This window comes from Cyanistes caeruleus, chromosome 7 (assembly GCF_971803275.1).
Source record: "Cyanistes caeruleus chromosome 7, bCyaCae1.hap1.1, whole genome shotgun sequence".
In the NCBI taxonomy this organism is placed as follows: domain Eukaryota; kingdom Metazoa; phylum Chordata; class Aves; order Passeriformes; family Paridae; genus Cyanistes; species Cyanistes caeruleus.
The window spans coordinates 15,532,638-15,549,234 of NC_141707.1; the positions used below are offsets into that span (position 1 = coordinate 15,532,638).

General features: G+C 44.8%; 2 protein-coding genes and 2 long non-coding RNA genes across 4 annotated transcripts in view; 1 reads left to right on the plus strand and 3 right to left on the minus strand.

Annotated features, from left to right (window-relative positions):
* Positions 1–1,535: 1,535 nt before the first annotated feature.
* LOC147652214 (uncharacterized) lies at positions 1,536–3,174 on the minus strand. Its single transcript, XR_015289149.1, has 3 exons — positions 3,102–3,174; positions 2,580–2,636; positions 1,536–1,573 (listed from the first exon to the last, which is right to left on the minus strand). It is a non-coding gene; the product is annotated as an uncharacterized LOC147652214 (long non-coding RNA).
* A 220-nt stretch (positions 3,175–3,394) lies between these two features.
* Positions 3,395–7,108, minus strand: LOC111932013 (uncharacterized). The gene is made up of 3 exons (XR_015289148.1): positions 7,013–7,108; positions 4,323–4,478; positions 3,395–3,601 (listed from the first exon to the last, which is right to left on the minus strand). It is a non-coding gene; the product is annotated as an uncharacterized LOC111932013 (long non-coding RNA).
* A 62-nt stretch (positions 7,109–7,170) lies between these two features.
* METTL21A (methyltransferase 21A, HSPA lysine) lies at positions 7,171–10,230 on the plus strand. Its single transcript, XM_023930855.2, has 3 exons — positions 7,171–7,443; positions 8,613–8,724; positions 9,751–10,230. The coding sequence occupies exons 1-3, from the start codon at positions 7,297–7,299 to the stop codon at positions 10,146–10,148; spliced, it is 657 nt and encodes a 218-aa protein (XP_023786623.1). The 5' UTR covers positions 7,171–7,296; the 3' UTR covers positions 10,149–10,230.
* A 1,137-nt stretch (positions 10,231–11,367) lies between these two features.
* CREB1 (cAMP responsive element binding protein 1) overlaps positions 11,368–16,597 on the minus strand; it is a 48,202-nt gene continuing 42,972 nt past the window's right edge. The window contains exon 10 of the transcript XR_015289147.1: positions 11,368–13,922. The gene's annotated coding sequence lies outside the window, so the exon portion shown is untranslated. The remainder of the gene's footprint in view (positions 13,923–16,597) is intronic.

Consider the following 16,597-nt stretch of genomic DNA (forward strand, 5'->3'; position numbering starts at 1 on the left):
GCTATAGCAATACACTGAATACCCTCTATCATGATTTATTACTGGTCCTGGTTCTCTTCCTATTTTTTGCCTCATCTTTCTACTGTTCTGCTTGATTTACCCCAGTGAATCATCAGACAGTTTCCATTATTAAAAAAATCAATTACTTTGATGTACAATGGGCAGCACATACCTAGTTCCACATTTTGCATAAGCAGGAATTTTGGATGGCAGATCATGGCAATAATGAATGCCTGAGCTGAAAATAGCTTACTATGGACTGTTGGGATCCAACCTCTTTTCCTCCTGCTCCAGAAAGAGAGGTGTGTGCCATGGGACTCTCCATTACCACCCCTTGCCTCTGAGCAGGGCATCCAGTGTGCAGCAACCCTCCTGTGCTTTAATTTTCACAAAAGGGAAAGTAAAGTAACTTTCAAAAATGTGGGAAACAAATCTTAATTTAAGCCCTCTCGGGAAGTTGCTGCAAACTTCAGGAGAACTCCAACACAGCCTTTAAAGAAGGCCATAAAGCATCTTGAAACAAACCCTAAATCAGATTGTGATGAGAGCCAAAGGAGTAGTGACCTCTGCTCCTAATATGCAGAGATTAGAAAGACCTGTGGTTTATTCTGAATATACAGAGGACCAGACTTGCTCCTCCTGTTAGTCTAATGAGGTCAAAGGAGCAATACCCTGCCAACTACTCCAAGTGAGGAACATACCCTGCCAACCACTAAATGCAGCTTCTGAGCTATAAACTTAACTAGATGTATAATTATTTGCAAGATGTATAATAAATGAAGACTCCCAGGCTTGACAGGACTAATATTACTGCTACCAGCTGTGTTTTGGCTTGTGGGCTTACAGGGGGAGGTAATTCTGTCTCTTTACTTGGCCCATTTGCTGAGTACATGTGAGCTGCGTTCGAAGGAACCCCACTTCTCAGACAAGCCTTTACATTTCCTGTGATGGTTCCTTGTAGGCAGAGTTGTGCAGGTTTTTATTTAACTCCCTCTCTGAAATCTCAGCACTTGCATTCACAACCACACAACCCTGTCGTCCTTTGCCTCATGATGCAAAACCAGGCTTCCCTTCATCAGCAAGCAGCAGTATTCCTAAGAGGAGATGTCTGAAACCGAAGTTACCAGCTTCTTTATGAGTAATAACTCTTGAAAAATTCCCAACTCCAAGCATATGTCCTTGTCCACACCAACTGCAACAAGAAGATGAGAGTCTTCTAAAAGGCTTGAAATGAAATTGCAGGATTTCCCGTAAGCCATCCAGCTTCACAGCCACCATCAGTCCCAGAAATGGAGAATGGCTCATTGCACACACTTGGCTATGCTTCACATGACCGAGAATCTTAAATCTTGTAAACTCTGCTGTTATCTTCACCCTGACTTAATACTGCACATGCCTTTCCAAGGTCATGTACCTCCTTGCCTGTCTGCAGGGTGATGACACCAACTCTGGGATGTGTTTTGTTCAATTTCTCCCTTCTTAGAAAGTGTCACAGCTGGGGGAGGAGTGCTTTCTGATCCTACTTGGATAACTTGGAGAAGAGCCAGGGCTTTGTCTTTTCCTGGAAATGTAGCTGCAGGAAGAATGAATCACCAGGTTGAACCTGTATAACCAACTGAAAACAAAAGCTCAGACTTCTGTGTCTCACTTGGAAATAATCGGGAGAAAAATAGGCATCCTGTTTTGAAAACCACTACCAGCTGACAGGACAAAAATGTTGCACGTGTGATGTCTTTTGAAGCTGACAAGTAACCTAAGACTACAGCCATTTAAGGGAAAAATCCCTGAGCAAAACAGTAGTTAGGGAAATAGAATATTCCAATGTTTGGGGGAGAAAAGTAACCTGTGAGGTTATTCAGAACACCCGAGGTGGATTTTTAATAGCCCTAAAGTTCCACACACTATTAAATCTCCTGTACTACCTTGGCTAGCAGTGAATACAAGCAAACCAGGGCTGGGGAACCTGTGTTTGATAGCATAAGGACAGACTGCAGTGCTGCTGTCATTGATTAAATCCCTCCTTTTGCCTTTGCTGCAATCTAAGATGTCATTACAGGCAATGCAGTAGCTGCTTGGCTGGCATGAGAGCATCTGGATCGCTGCAGGGGTACCAACGGCACAGGCATGTGGGAGTAAACCTTTATCTTAGCTTCTCTCTTCTGCTCCTACCTTTGTTTTGTCTTCAGGTAAAATAAAACCAGCTTGACAGTTACCAAAGACTAGGTTAGACTTAATGGAGGCTTAGTACCTGAGAAGAAAATCTGAGATGTGCTGGAGCCAAGATGGAGGCCTGCAAAGCTGTACTTTGGGCTGGCAGAACCACCACATTGATTTATCGAGTGTTAGAAATAGCTGTTACTGCAGGTCAGGGATACAGACTTCTTATGTGGAAAAGGAAAATGCTTTTCAGTATTTTAACACAAATATTAACATGAATAGTGGGTTTATTCATAACTGTGCATGTGTAAGTCCTGCAGCAAGTTTATTTAGGGTAACCTTCTGCAGTTCTAATTCCAACTCTGGGCCACCAAAGCCTGGACAGTGGTGCTAAGGGGCTCTCCCTCTTAGTTTGAAGGTACCTGAAATTGCTTAGACTCAACTCTTCCATCTTCTCTATCATCTGATGGATTTTCTTTCTAAGGACTCAAGAAGAGAAACACTGACAATACCATTGGAAATAGCAAAAAAATCCCCCAGATTACTTGTACATTACAGGTACTTGGATTCTTCCTTCTTTTAAAAGAGTAACATCTGCACTGAGGGAAATGCCTTTGCATCTATATGAATGCTATAGCTGTTGTCTGCCTGTCCATATAAATTTATTTTAAATTGTTTAAAATTAGTTGTTGCTAACTCGTTTTAAATTAATACAGTGCATTGCTTGCACTGTAATTTCCTCTCCAATTGCAAAACACTGCAACTAAAGAGCCTATCATAAATTTCTCCACTTAAGCCTCTAGATACACACTCAGACTCCACAAAAGGAAGGTTCTTGTAGCATTTTCCCTGCCCTGTGTCTGTTCCAGTTCCTCACCAGAGCCCTGCGCTCCCGGGAGCGCTGCTGGAGCAGCCTTTCCCAGGGTGCACCCACATCTGCTCACCTGTCAGTCTTGCTCCGTGAGTTATGGACTCTCCCCTCCCAAGACCCCACTGGCATCTCGTGGCCTGCAAGTTCAGCAGCTGGAGATGTGGGTAAGGCTGTAGGTCTGTGAACATCTGAAAGTGGGGGGAGGTTGCAAGCAAATTAAGTGCAGCTGGCAATCCAGTGGTTGGTTGTGAAGAAGAGATTACTCGATTTGCTTTTTCCTTGACTAAAACTTCAGAACAATGTCCACTTTCAGACCTGCAAGGCCATTGAGAGCTCACTCATATAATTCTACTAAAAGCTAAGTGGTCTTTCTGTAACAAGACACTTTAATAAATGTGCCACTTATATGTGGCAGTTTATCAAGAAGCAAGGTTGAAGGGATGAATGTAGTATTATTGATGGGAACAATTCTCTCTTCAGAGGTTCCAGAAACTTCCTGTGTTTCAGCTCAAGCACTTATGAAATCATACATCTTCATATTTTTGATCATTACTTCCACTGTTTAATGTAACTCTGTGTGTAAAGGAAATGAAACACTAGATCATTTGATTATACATTTATTTCAATATTTCACATTTTTTGCAAGGATCTTTCAGAAGCAGCAAGTTCTAAGGTCTACTGATAACCCACCAGTTTTTGCAGAAACTTAAGTTTTTATTTTTAATTCACCCCATCAGTTTCAAAGATGATCCAAATCACTTCAAGCTGAGACTGTCTTGATTTTGCAACTGCAAGCTGTCATCAACCAAATTAATCTCTGCTTTATTCCCTTTGTATTTAACAGCAAGTGATTCACCACCCCATCTATTTTATTGGTGTGGAGAATCTGGAAGATTCTTCTACTGGTGAGGATGAAAATGTAAAACTTGTTAAATCATTTCAGTGCTAGTCATTTGAATGGCTACTTACAGTGATACATAGAGAAAAAGACTGCTTTCTTTTCTGGGTTTTCCTGCATGCTTTGTGTTAGCTCTTGTTCATTTGGTTGATGAAAGCTCTTAGCACAGCAGATATCTGTCCAAACTTTACTTCTAAGACAATTTTCATATTTGAGTGGAATGACAACCAGAAGTAGCTGCTGTTTATTTCGGGAGGAAAGGATTAAACCAGAAGTTTCCACACAAATGTAGAACGGAAACATTTGGAATAAGGCGTTGCTGTCAAAGGGTTATCAACAACACAGGTTTCTAGATAGAGTTTTAAAAAAAAAAAATCAGATTGTTTCTATTTATACCTGCCTTTGCCTTGGTAACCAGAGACTGTGTGAGGGATGCAGTATTTTCCCATCATGGATGTCTCCAAAATCCATGCGCAGACATGCGGTGCATCCAGTGTCTGCAGAGCTATCGCAAGAACTGTCACTTTCATTTCTAAGAGAGGATTTTGCATGCTAAGCAGCAAAGTGAAGATTGCAGAAAGAGAGTTATATTAGTATAGATTCAAAATAATTTGTACTCATTTCTATCTCACTTACTTTGTTCTTTGATCTTTTAAGTATTTCAAGGACCATTGCACTTAAACACTTTTTCTTAATTACCCCAAGCAGCTTACCCAAATCCGAGGTGGCAGGATTTACTCATAATTGGCTACATTATGCCTGCTTTATCAAGTAGTTGAATGAGGTAAGAATGGATTTGAAATCTATGATGGTTTTTTCATGCTTTAAATCGTTCTGCTTACCTTAAAATCAGCTGTTTCCTACTTCACAAGATTACCTGCAGCTTAGGTGTCCTTACAACCCTCTGCAGTGCTCAAAAGCCAAACCAGGCTATGTTCTCACCACTTCATTGCTGTGCTGAGCTTTAGCTCTGCTGGGGGAAAGCATTTCAGCTCTGGGCATCTTTTTTAGCCATAGTTCTGTGTTGTTTTGTTTTTCTTATCCTTTACTGTCAGGAAAGGTAGATAAAACCAAGTATGTCTCTCTGGCACTATAAAACCCAGGTACTCCATTTTCTTAGAAAATGGATGTGGGAAGGTGAAGAGAAGGTAAATATAGGCTCAGAATGAATATGGGGAATCAGGGCCCTCACTAAACTTCTAGTGGACTTGCTTCTCTCTTAATAGCTTCACTATCCAGTTATGATCTGGAATGTAATTTCTGATCTTCTGGCTAAGGCTCGAGGAAGTCAGTGCCAGAGCAACTTTATCAGGGAAGAAGGGGAAATATTTCTGGGAAGCAGGGCAGGATTGGTAGAGAACCTGCTGCACTCCAGAGATATTCAGGGATATCTGACTAACAAAATCACATTATTGGGATAAAAGCACTCACTGCATTATCATCTTTGGGAACAATACGTTTTCACATGCAGCCTTTTTTTTTTTTACTCTAGTTGCTATTCAGCCACTTGGTCTTATGAAATCCTGCAGGGGAAGGAAACTCATCTGGGGGCAGAAAGGAGGCAGTTGGGAGCACTGGAGCCCTGCCACACTCCTCCATATTCTGGTTGGAGATCCCAGGCCTGGCATGTGGTACAGGAGGTGGAGGTGAAAGCTTTGTACCATTTGGGAGTTTCCCCCTATTTGCCTGCTGGTGTAGTTTAGGCAGAGTGTAGGTGACTCAAAAAGTCATTCAAACAGAGTTCTCATTTCAAATGTAATGACTCTCATTGCTTTTCCCACACTGCTGATATAAATAATTAAAAAATCGAGATAATAGCACAAGCAATTTCAAACTCTCAAAAGCAGGAATAGTGGCAAAGGACCAGCACTTTAGGACATAAAACCACAGAAAACTGAATCATCACACATGTTCTGGCATATTTATAGGGAGAAGTTGAGTTGCCATAAGACAAGTACAGACTGGTTTGGGACTAGTGAAATTTTGGGTTCTATTCTCCTACAGTAGCAGAACCTTAAAAATAAGCTTTACTTTCTGCTACCCCTGTGCAACCTCTAATGATCCTCCACAGAGGTTTTAATGAATCTTGAGCCACTCTGTTGAAACTGACAGCTTTTAGATGTAACCACATTTGCCTTTGTCTGCCAGAGAGATTTGCTGGTCCCTATGGGAAAGGCAGGGAATGTTTTCTGGAGCTGGTTACGGTCCCCAGCTTCGAGGGGCCAGCCTTCCCCCTTCGGTGGTGTCACCGGGAGCTGCCAGGGCACAGAGCCACGAGAGATGGGGCAGAGAAGATGTGTCGCCTGCCCCTGCTGCCCCACGCTCCTCTCAGGGGCTGAGGAGCGTGGCTGCAGGCACTGCGCCTTTCTGTGGGGGACCTGCAGCAGTGTCTCCAGACAGCCAGAGCACCAGTGCAGCCAGGACCCTTCCCTGGCTCTCCCCTGGCCTTTAGCAGTCCTTGGAGCTAGTTCAAGTAACGCAGGAGAGGAGCACTGTGTTGTTTTGCCAAACAAGAGATTAAATGGAGCCAAAGGTGAAGAGAAGCCCATGCACAAAGCGGCGGGGAGCGTTCCGCCACACGGCCGGGCGAGAGCTGCCTTGGCTGTGCTGCCTCGGTCAGTGCTCGACTGAATGCAGAACCTCAGTGTTTCTGCGCGGGTTGCCCAGCGACTGAGGGAGCGCTTCCAGGCTGCGATGAGCACTTGCAGAGATTATGCTCTCCGTGACAGAAATGGAGGACGAGGCTTCCTGGGCTGCACAAATGCCTTTCCCCGGCACTGGCTTCAAACCCCCCGGAGCAAAAGCTAGAGGCTGGCACCACAGGGAGGCTGCGGGGACAGCTGACAATGTCCCAGGGGGCTTGGGACCCTTCTTCCCGTAGCTTTCCGCGCGGCAGTGGCTGTGAGCAGCCAGGAGCCCCTCCGGGCCCCGGCCTCCCGCAGGAGGCAGCGCGGCGCTTCTCCCCTCGGGCCGCCCCGGGGCTCTCCCCGGGCACGGCCCCCCCTCCCGCCTTTGCCCCTGTTCCTGCCGCGGCCGCGGGGCAGGAGCGCTCCGGGGACTTTCCAGCCCAGCCCAGCGCTGCGTACCCGTGACGACCGCCCTGGCTGGGCCGCTGAGCGCCACCGTTCCCCGCGGAGAGGCCGCGCGCGGCCCTGGCTGAGGCGGCGGGGGCCGGGCCGGGCGCTGCGCGGCGGCCCCGGGGCTGCGGCGCGGGCGGAGCGGGCGGGCCGGGCCCGAGCGGGGGGGCCGGGCCTGTCCCGCGGCGGCCCCGGGCCTCTCCCTGCCCGCGGCGTGGGGCAGCTCGGGCACGGCCTTGCCGGCGGCGAGGCCGCGGTGAGCTGGGGCCCGGGGCGCGGCGGCAGGCGGAGGGATGGCCCTGGTGCCCTACGAGGAGGGAGGCGGCTGGGCAGCGCGGCAGCTGCACAGCCCTTCGGCCACCTTCCACTTCGCCAGCCGCACCATCCACCTCCAGCAGGACTGGCGGCGGCTGGGGGTGGCGGCCGTGGTCTGGGACGCGGTAGGTGCTCACGGCAAGTGCAGCTTTTCTGCACTCGGTGGCTTCCTGTGCCTCTCGCCGAGCTTTCAGATTCACCATAGAAAACTATTTACCGTAGAATTGTAAAGGGAAGGCTTTAAATTTTATTAATCAATTAATAAATTAATTAATAAATTTTAATGGTAGGAAAGAAAATGCTAAGCTGTGCTTTACTTTTCCCTCTTCCCCCATAAGAGATCCTGCAGGAACGCAAGGGAGACGTGCAACCTAAACCCTGCACAGCCAGTGCCCAGTGCAGGAAATACTCTGGGTAACTCTCAACTCTTTCTTTACGGTGGCTGGTGATGTTAGTTTGGCACCCTTCAGAGCACAGCATGGATCCCACTGCTTGTAGCCTCAAGCAGGATTGCTGATAGACTTTATCTTGGGGATAAGAAGCATCCAAAAGAGAGGAATTTGTGGTCGGCCCAAGGCTGCAGGGCAGTTGCTCACAGCATCATTGTAGGAATCCAAGGGCTTCCCATCAGGTTGGATCTCAGTCTACACATACTGAACTTTTACCTCTAGTTTAAAAGAAGGAGTGTAGCATTTTTTGCAAACTTCTCAAATTAATTGGTGTACAGGGTTGCTGATCTTTCTGGACATCAACTTTGACAGAACTTGCTGGGGGAGAGTTTCTTATCAAGATTTATATTACATATAACATGCTAGATTCAACCAGTGAGAAGTATCATTAGTTTACTTTCTCTGTCTTTCCTGAGGGCATACCAGTTTTGTGCAGAAACCATTTGAAATACTGTACAAGATACTAAGAAACCTTATTCTGGACTTTTGCAATACTTTGTTCATTTGCTTGGCAATCCCTCAGTTTCTCCTTTCCAAATAGAACTTTTTCTACCTTCTGTTATGTTTGGGGATTCATGGAGCAGTTACCACATCCAAGTTGTAACCTCTGTGGTTCTTTTTTCATTTGGCCAGTAGGAGCCTTCCATAAAACTCGATAAAAACCTTCCATAAAGAATAAAAAGACTACATGTGCACACAGGAGGTGGAGAAGGGCTGAACAAAGTCTTGCTGCAGACCTGAAGCATCTGACCCTTCCCATAACCTTCTCTCTCAGGTTAAACCAGAAACCCCATGTTCAGTATGACTGATACCCTGTGCTTAATCGCCCTTGTCTCTTGTCTTAGGCTGTTGTCCTGTGTGCTTATCTGGAGATGGAAGGCATTGATCTGAAGGATCGGTCTGTGATCGAGCTGGGAGCTGGAACTGGATTGCTGGGAATAGTGGTCACGTTACTAGGTAAGGGCTCTTTTGTTGTCTCGTTTAAAGCAAATCGCAACTGTAGTAAAACTAGCTATTTTACTTGGACGTGCCTGGTACAGAAGTGAGCACCTAAGCTGCATGCCTGAACTGTGATGGTTCTTCTCTGAGTCATCTTCCTTCCTTGTTAGACTTGAGAGCCTGCTGCGATATTTGTTGTAGTGATGGTGCCACTGCAGTTTATGGCGGGACCCTGTTGAGGCTGACGCCTGTTGCCATGGTAGGCAGCTCAGCAGCATTCAGCTCTGCAGCTATTCCCCCCCAGGGAACAAGAGCTGTGCTTCCCTTCTTCCACTTGTCCTCCCATGCAGATAAAGCTACAGACAGAAACCACTCTCCAGGCTTGCATAAGCCTTTCATTAGTCTGTCTTGCAGACAGGGCATGGAGAAATGAAGTGATTTGCTGTTGATCTGTCTGTAGCTGAAGCAGGAACTGGGTACTGTGTTAAATGTGTGCTATCTTTCCCAGATTAACTTGGTAATTCAAAGCTCTAGTGGCTGTTAAAGGTGCCTATTGAAATCATAGAAACAGTTTGACAAAATACAGTCATGCCATGCAAAATCATACAGGCATAACTTTTGTCTGACCAGTGGAAGAAGCTCTCTAGCTGCCTCTCTCCTACAGAAAAATATGGAATTGGAGTAGGTTAATTGTAACACCCCCTGTAATTTATTCTTTTGTCACATATGGAAGGGCCAAAAGTAACTCCTTGACTTTCATGCATTAAGAAAAAGCACCAGAAAACATGTTTTTTTCCCTACCCAACTTAATCTTCACGTAGAGTACACTTTATATTCTTAAGTGACTGCTGAAGGCTGGGATGTCTGTAGACAGGGGGTTTTGCTTGTTTTGTTTTGTTTGTTTGTTTTTAATCAGGCAGCTCAGGGGAGCTGTTAATGTTTAACAGGAATTAAGGAGCCTGCTGGAGTTAGAGCACTGTATTCCATTTGCTGTCTTGAGGGACATGGACCATAAGTGTGAGCCATGTCCTCCTGTCCTCTTAGGTGCCCGTGTTACCATCACAGACAGGGCAGCAGCACTGGAGTTCCTGGAGTCAAATGTGCAGGCGAACTTACCCCCTGAACTACGTCCCAGAGCGGTGGTGAAGGAGCTGACGTGGGGAAAAGACCTGGATAATTTCCCTCCAGGAGCATTTGACTTTGTCCTGGGTGCAGACATCGTTTATCTGGAAGAAACATTTGCAGAACTGCTTCAGACGCTGGAGCACCTGTGCTCAGAGCGAACAGTGATTCTTCTTTCCTGTCGTATCCGCTATGAGCGGGATCTCAAGTTCTTGAAGATGCTGAGAGAGCGTTTCTCTGTATCTGAGGTCCATTATGATTCCAGTAAGGATGTTCATATCTACAAAGCACAGAGGGGTAGTCGCAAGGATGACTTTTGACTCTCTGCTTTGTTAATAAGCCACTGATGCTGTTCAATTCCACCCTTTGTTTCTACTCAATACACTTGTTCTTAAGCATGAAGTTGCAGTTGTGTTATTTCACTGGCTTCTTGTTCTGATGGTCATGTCTGATCACTGGGTCTGATACAGCAGGGACTGTACTTCTGTTCTGAATATTGAACCTCTCCTTCCTTTCTATACGGCTCTTGAATAGAGCCGTATAGGGTGTTCCACCATCTTTTTATCAAATGTAATTTTTGAAACTGATTCAAGTTGCAGAAATCTCCAGCATCAAAATTGTTATATCAAATGTTATATCCAGCATCTATAATCAAAGCATATTTAACTTCTGGGGGAAACTTATAGAGATTACAGTGGGTTTTTTTCCTTTATCACTTTCGTAACTCTAGGAAAGTAAGAATGGATGAAATAAAAGCTAATGCTCCAGCTCTAAATTCTTTAATTCTTCAGGACTTCTGCATCTTAGAAGTTGTGGTAAAAGAAACCACTTAAAAGGCAAAAAGAACCAAAGACAGATGCTATGAAGTTGTTCTATTGTTGTCACTGCTGTGTTGAAGAGACACAGTGAAACAAAGAACAAAATCTGTAGGGGGTCTGGAAACAGGGATTGCCAAGTAAGCCAACTTAGAAATCAGTGGTATTTTTATCTGATTTGTAAGTAAGTGGGCTACGCCTGCAGTACTGGTGTTTGTGGTTTCTGAGTTGTCCCTAACAAGTCTGCCTCACACAGATCAAGGCTCCCTGGGGGAGATACACATGCACATGTGCCGCCAAAAAAGTGCAACAAGGAGACTCAAGCTGTTCTTAAAATATCAGATCAGCCCTTGACTCTCAAAGTACTGCTAGATAATGTTCTACTTTGTGCCTTTGTTTGTGCTCCCTCTGTCTCTGAGAGCTGTTATTTAGGAAAGGAGGGTGCTCCGTAAATTCTTTGTAGCAGGGGAAGTACTTACTCTTGCATTACTTGGGACCTTGGGGCAGTGTCTGGGTTTCAGTGTGTTTTCAGTGCACAGTGGTAGTTAAGACAGTTGTAAGTAACAGGTATCATACCTTGAGCTTGTAAAACACATCTGTGTGTTTATCCCACAAGATCTGGGAGTCCAGCTCACACCAGCAGCAGACTTCCTTCTCTTTCTAGTGGTGGAAGAATGAAACTGATGAAAACAAAGGGCTAACAGAAGACAGCTACACCTCTGAATGCAGGAATTGCTTTACTACCATTTTTTTTTTTAAATTTGTGTGGATGTGGAACTTTTTTTGCGATAAAAAGCCTCAGCTCAGGCTTCAACGTTGGGCATGTGCATGTATTTGGCACTAGCAACAGCAAACACCTTTGCACAACAAAGCAGCAGCAGCTTTGGGTTATGGACATTTTGGAACTTTTTGTCACTTTTGCTCCCATCCTACTTCCTGGTCGGTGGTCCAGAACTGCTGTGCTGACTGTAATGTGGAAACGACACATTTATCATTAAGGTTTGTGCTTCATCCCTGGCACATTTCTTGCATGTTTGCAGCAAAGTTCCTTGCTTGGCTACGGACCCCGCCTGGGTGTTGCTGCTCTGAAACACTTGCTGTAACAGTATCCTCAGAAGCCACATGGTGTCACTAAAACAGTACTTAGGCAGCTGGCTGGGAATTCGCAGCCTGAAACTGGAGTTGGAGTCAGTTTGAGGGAAGGAAAACAACACCTTTAGTTGAAAACAGATCATGAGATGAGCTCTCATGTGTCAGGCGTAGCTTCTTGTGTCTTATCAGCTGGGTGAGCAGTGTTTGAAAAGAATTACGAGCTCTCCCCCATCTCTCTGGCTCTAGGTTTCCAAGTGTGGCTGTAAGTTCTCACCTCTTCTCTTCCTTTTCCTCCCCACTGGTGTTTCCTGGTCTCCAAGCTCTTCTGGGCTCACATGTAGCTCAGGCTCCCCTTGGGCTGAGCTGGCAGAAAGCAGTGTGCTGGTACCTGGGCTTGGGAGTGCCCAAGGGAACTTTTTTGTGGGAAAAGCCTGGTGGTGCTGGGCCCTCACAAGAGGCTGGAGCTGTCAGCACTGACAGCCATAGCAGCTTGCACTGTTGCCGTAGCAGGAACATGCTAAAAAGCCTGCTTAAATAGCACAGAATAAAGCACAAAGTAAAGGCTGGTGCAGGAACCTGCACACATCTAAGAAGGGGGTTTTGCCCCAGGCCTTGCTTTGACGGTAGAAACAATTTTGTACTTTTAAAACAAATCAGTTTAATTCCATCTCTTTCTAATTAAGTTTTCAGTGTGTCAGATTTCCCATTGCTGCTGTTACAGCCCACAGTCATCCTGCCAGCGCAGGCATGTGCCAGTAGAGACCAGGCTTGGCTTCTCTGGCTGTGCTACTGTTACACAGCAGCCGTAGGCACACCCAAGGGAGTATGTTTGAAGGCTGAAGTGATGCTACTGCCCAGAAACAATTGTGGAGAAAAGCATGAGATGACACTGGCAGCTCAGGTGAGTGCCTTGCCCCTGACCACCAGCTCTTCGTGGTGCCTCCCCAGCTCAGCAAGTGACACCCTCCAAGAGGATACTTGCTCCTCTGACTGCTACTGGGGGGCAGGTGATGTTAGATATAGACCAGATCCAGAAATACTGCAGTTAGACCACAACCATGTGCATGCCAGTTGTGGTTGCATTTAAAGCTTCAATGTTTAGGGGCAGGCATCGAGAATGTAAGTCAGCTGAAACCCACAGTCCATCCCCCCAGGCAGTGCTGACACCCATGTGCACCAGGCAGCGAGCGCTGCCTTCTGTTGTCCAGGTTGGGCTTCACAAGTTTTCTGTATTCCCATCACACTTACCTTGAGGGAGAGGTCAGGAGTGAGTCAGGCTGTGAGCAGGCGTGCAGGACAAGTAGCAGAGGTGTAACTGCTGGTGAGTGACCACAGGGAGCAGCCCTCTGCAGTGACACCTGCAAACTCAGGTGTCCCAACCCAGGGTCCCACGTGAGCTCCTGCTCTAGTATAAGATGCTGCATGACAACAGCTGTTGCCAGCAGCTGTTTGGCCATCATACTGACACCCTGGCCAAGCACTTTCTGTCACCCTGTTCATCCCAGCACTCATCCCACAGAGAATCCCACTCTCCTTCAGCTGGTTCCATTGCACGATCCTGTTTTCTAACATGATCTGAGCTCATCTGTAGAAGGACATGTTTGGCACGTGTCCCTGAGTAGCAGGGCAATGCACAAGTAAGTTTCTTCAGAAATCCACTTGCTCTAGGGAGTGGGTCCCAGCCACAGGAAAGTGACCACGTAAGACACAACGATGCTGTGATACTGAGGAACCATCCCTGAAACATGCGAAGGAGAACAAGCTTTTCTGAAGTATCATTGCAACCAAGGTAATGTTTGATTGATATTAAGACAAACAGCTGACTACACAGGGATCTGTGTTACCCAGTCCTTTTCAGTGCAAAGTTTAAGCCAAACTGCATTTTTATCTCAGGGACTAACCCCTCTTTGGGATTCTCTCTCATTACTGTAGATTTTTCTCAGCAAAAACATGAATGGCACTATAAAAACTAGAAAATCCCAGCTCTAATGAGCTGACCTTACTGCTTCCTCTTGATTTCACTGGAGGTGTGTTTACCCCAGTGCTGAGTTTGTTCCCCTGGCTTCCTTCCCTGTGTTTGGATCCAGCCTTGCAGATTACATAATAGGGTTGTGATCCTTGCAGTGTTTGCTGCCTTCTGTTTCTGTTCTGTTCTAAAGACCAGTAGTACACGGTTTACAGGAATGCCTGAAAGTGAGACATGCAGCATATTTAAACTGTGAAAGGCATAAGTGTTTCAAACATTATTAAACAACAGAACTGCCACCAGAATGGATATTGGAAAGCAGGTTTAAAAATATCAGGAGGAAGAGAAACTTTGTTTTTCAGGACTTAACCTCTGACTAATTCAATGATGATAAAAAAGCCTTCTCTTTGGGGAGAATACTTTATGAATACTTAGGACAGGGCACAGATTGAGAGGATACCACAGACTGCTCAATATATGCCTTTTCCCATATTCCTCTAGCTAGCATTTGCCACTAAATTCAATTAGTGTAAATGGAACACCCTGCTCAAAAAAGAGACTTTGTAGAGTTTTTTAAAGCATGTTTATGTGACTGCACATAAATGTTTGTGTAAAAAGGGAGTTATGACAGTTTATACCACAAAGGTTACAGTAAGAAAAAGCACTTCTTTATGACAATAATTCACAAATTCACAAGAATCACTTTAATATACAAAGCAATTACTACCATTCTGAAACACAAAGCAGCTAATATGTACATAGTGTTAATAAAATGCATTATAACCCAGTACATTTTTTAAACACAGATAAAGCACAAAAAAAAAAAAAAAAAAAAAAAGAAAAAAAGAAAAAAAGAAAAAAGAAAATAACAACACAACAGGGATGTTTCTAGATTTTCGGGGAGATGAAAAAAAGCATTTATTTTCCCCCAGTGCTGGATTTTTATTTAGTCTTTTAACTTCCACAAGTATGTGGGAGTCAAGCTCAAATACCCTGTTCTGTGCTGACATGGTTTGGGTAAAGAATCAGAAATGCAGATGAGGTGAACATACTCTTTCCAGCTTACACTACACAAAGGAAGAATAATAACCTTCACTCTGGAAGCTTCCCTGAAAAACATTGTTTGAAAACAATTTCAAATGATAAATCCAGAGTAGAAACAACTAATTTCTGAAGTGAACAACCAATTTGTGGACAAAAGTCTGTGGAGGGGTTGGCTGCCAACTAGCACCTCTTCTTGCCCTGTTCAAATCCCAAGAAGTCCATTTTAAGCAGCACAGTTTCAAATCTCATATAAGCTTGAAGTTGTAGAACTTTTTAAAATTAGCATTTTAATATAAATAAATGTAATTAAACACACACAAAATGGAGTGGCACCTGGATAAAAAAACAACTTGTGGAGAGCACCCAAACATCCTTAATTATTAAGAGTGGCCATTTCCAGATCAGCGACTGGCTCAAGGCCTGTCCCCATGCTCTCACTCAGCTATCCCCTAATTTAGAGAAACAAACAGCTGAGGCCGAGTGAACTGCTCGAGTCCTGAGTGCAGTGACTGCTCAGCTTATGGACTGTGCCAGCCATGGCTCACTCCAGCCTGTCCCTGGCCCTTTCCCTGCCAGCACACAGCTCCCAAGGACAGCTGACTGCTCCTGCCTCTCCTGCTGAAAGCGAGCCCTGAACTCACCACAAAGCAAGTCACAAACTTGCACCTGCAGTGCCAGAAAGCAAACAGGTCACTCACTCTCTTCAATTTGTGCCAACCAGCCCAAGCACATCTCTTTGCAGGCCACAGCTCAAATATATTTTAAAACACATTCCAAGGCAAAACACTTGAAATGCAAACCCTCTTTACACCACCTGGATGTGGTCCCTTTTCCCCAAAGATTCACACACTGAAGCCTATCTATCCACAGACCTGAACCTGTCACAAGCACACAGTAGGCAGATTTCAGCACCCTCTCTTCACCAGTTTGGCTCCTTCCAGACCAACTGAACTTCAGGATACATTCAGGCTTTTGTAAAATCAGTGTCTTTTACAGCTAGCAAATCACACAGCTCACAAAAATGAGTTCCCAGGCAGACGACAGGGAACCATCAATGTACTGTATGCTTTTTAAAACCTGCTCACACTGACAGTCTTCAGGGTTAAATTATCATCATTCCTGCAAAAGAAAGGTGGTTGTGCTTTTCTTTTCAAGCAGGGTGACACACTGTTAATGTACCTTTACCTCCTGGTGTCAAATTATTGGAAAGGCTTTTGATTTATTTTCTTAGAATGCAGCTTGTAAAATCTGCAGACAAATCTCAAATTAAGAAAAGGGAAATAAAGTGGCTGAAAAATAGTTTAGCTTTCCTTCCAAATTAACCTCCCTTTCCCACATGGGATCACTGAACTAGTTCTACTCTAAAAATAATTTCACATCCATCCTCTACGTACTGCTCTGAGACACCACACGCTTGATTCTCACCCCTTCAGCTCTCCTGCCCTTCTGAAGCAAAGCCTGCTGGGCACCAGGTGCTGATCCGCAAGTTCAATTAGCGAAGGAGTCAACTGCTGGGCAGGAGTGAATTGTGTGCAGGCAGCAGGATCACAACAATTATGCCAGAAATCTTCTCAAGCAAACCAAATTTATCTTAATTTTTTTTTTTGTTCTCTGTGTTTTGTTTGGGATTTTTTTTTTGGGTTTTTCTTTTTTTTTTTAAAAGTGCACATTTTAATTAAACATTTACAAAGAACATAGTGTAACAAAAATAAATACATGACCTTTTGGTTGGATCATTGGCAAATGTTACATCACTAACCAGGCTCCAGGGTGAAAAAATTACAATAAAATCAAGGTCTTAGAAAATCAATTAAATCCTCTATCAACTGTCATAGATTTAAAACCACTGATA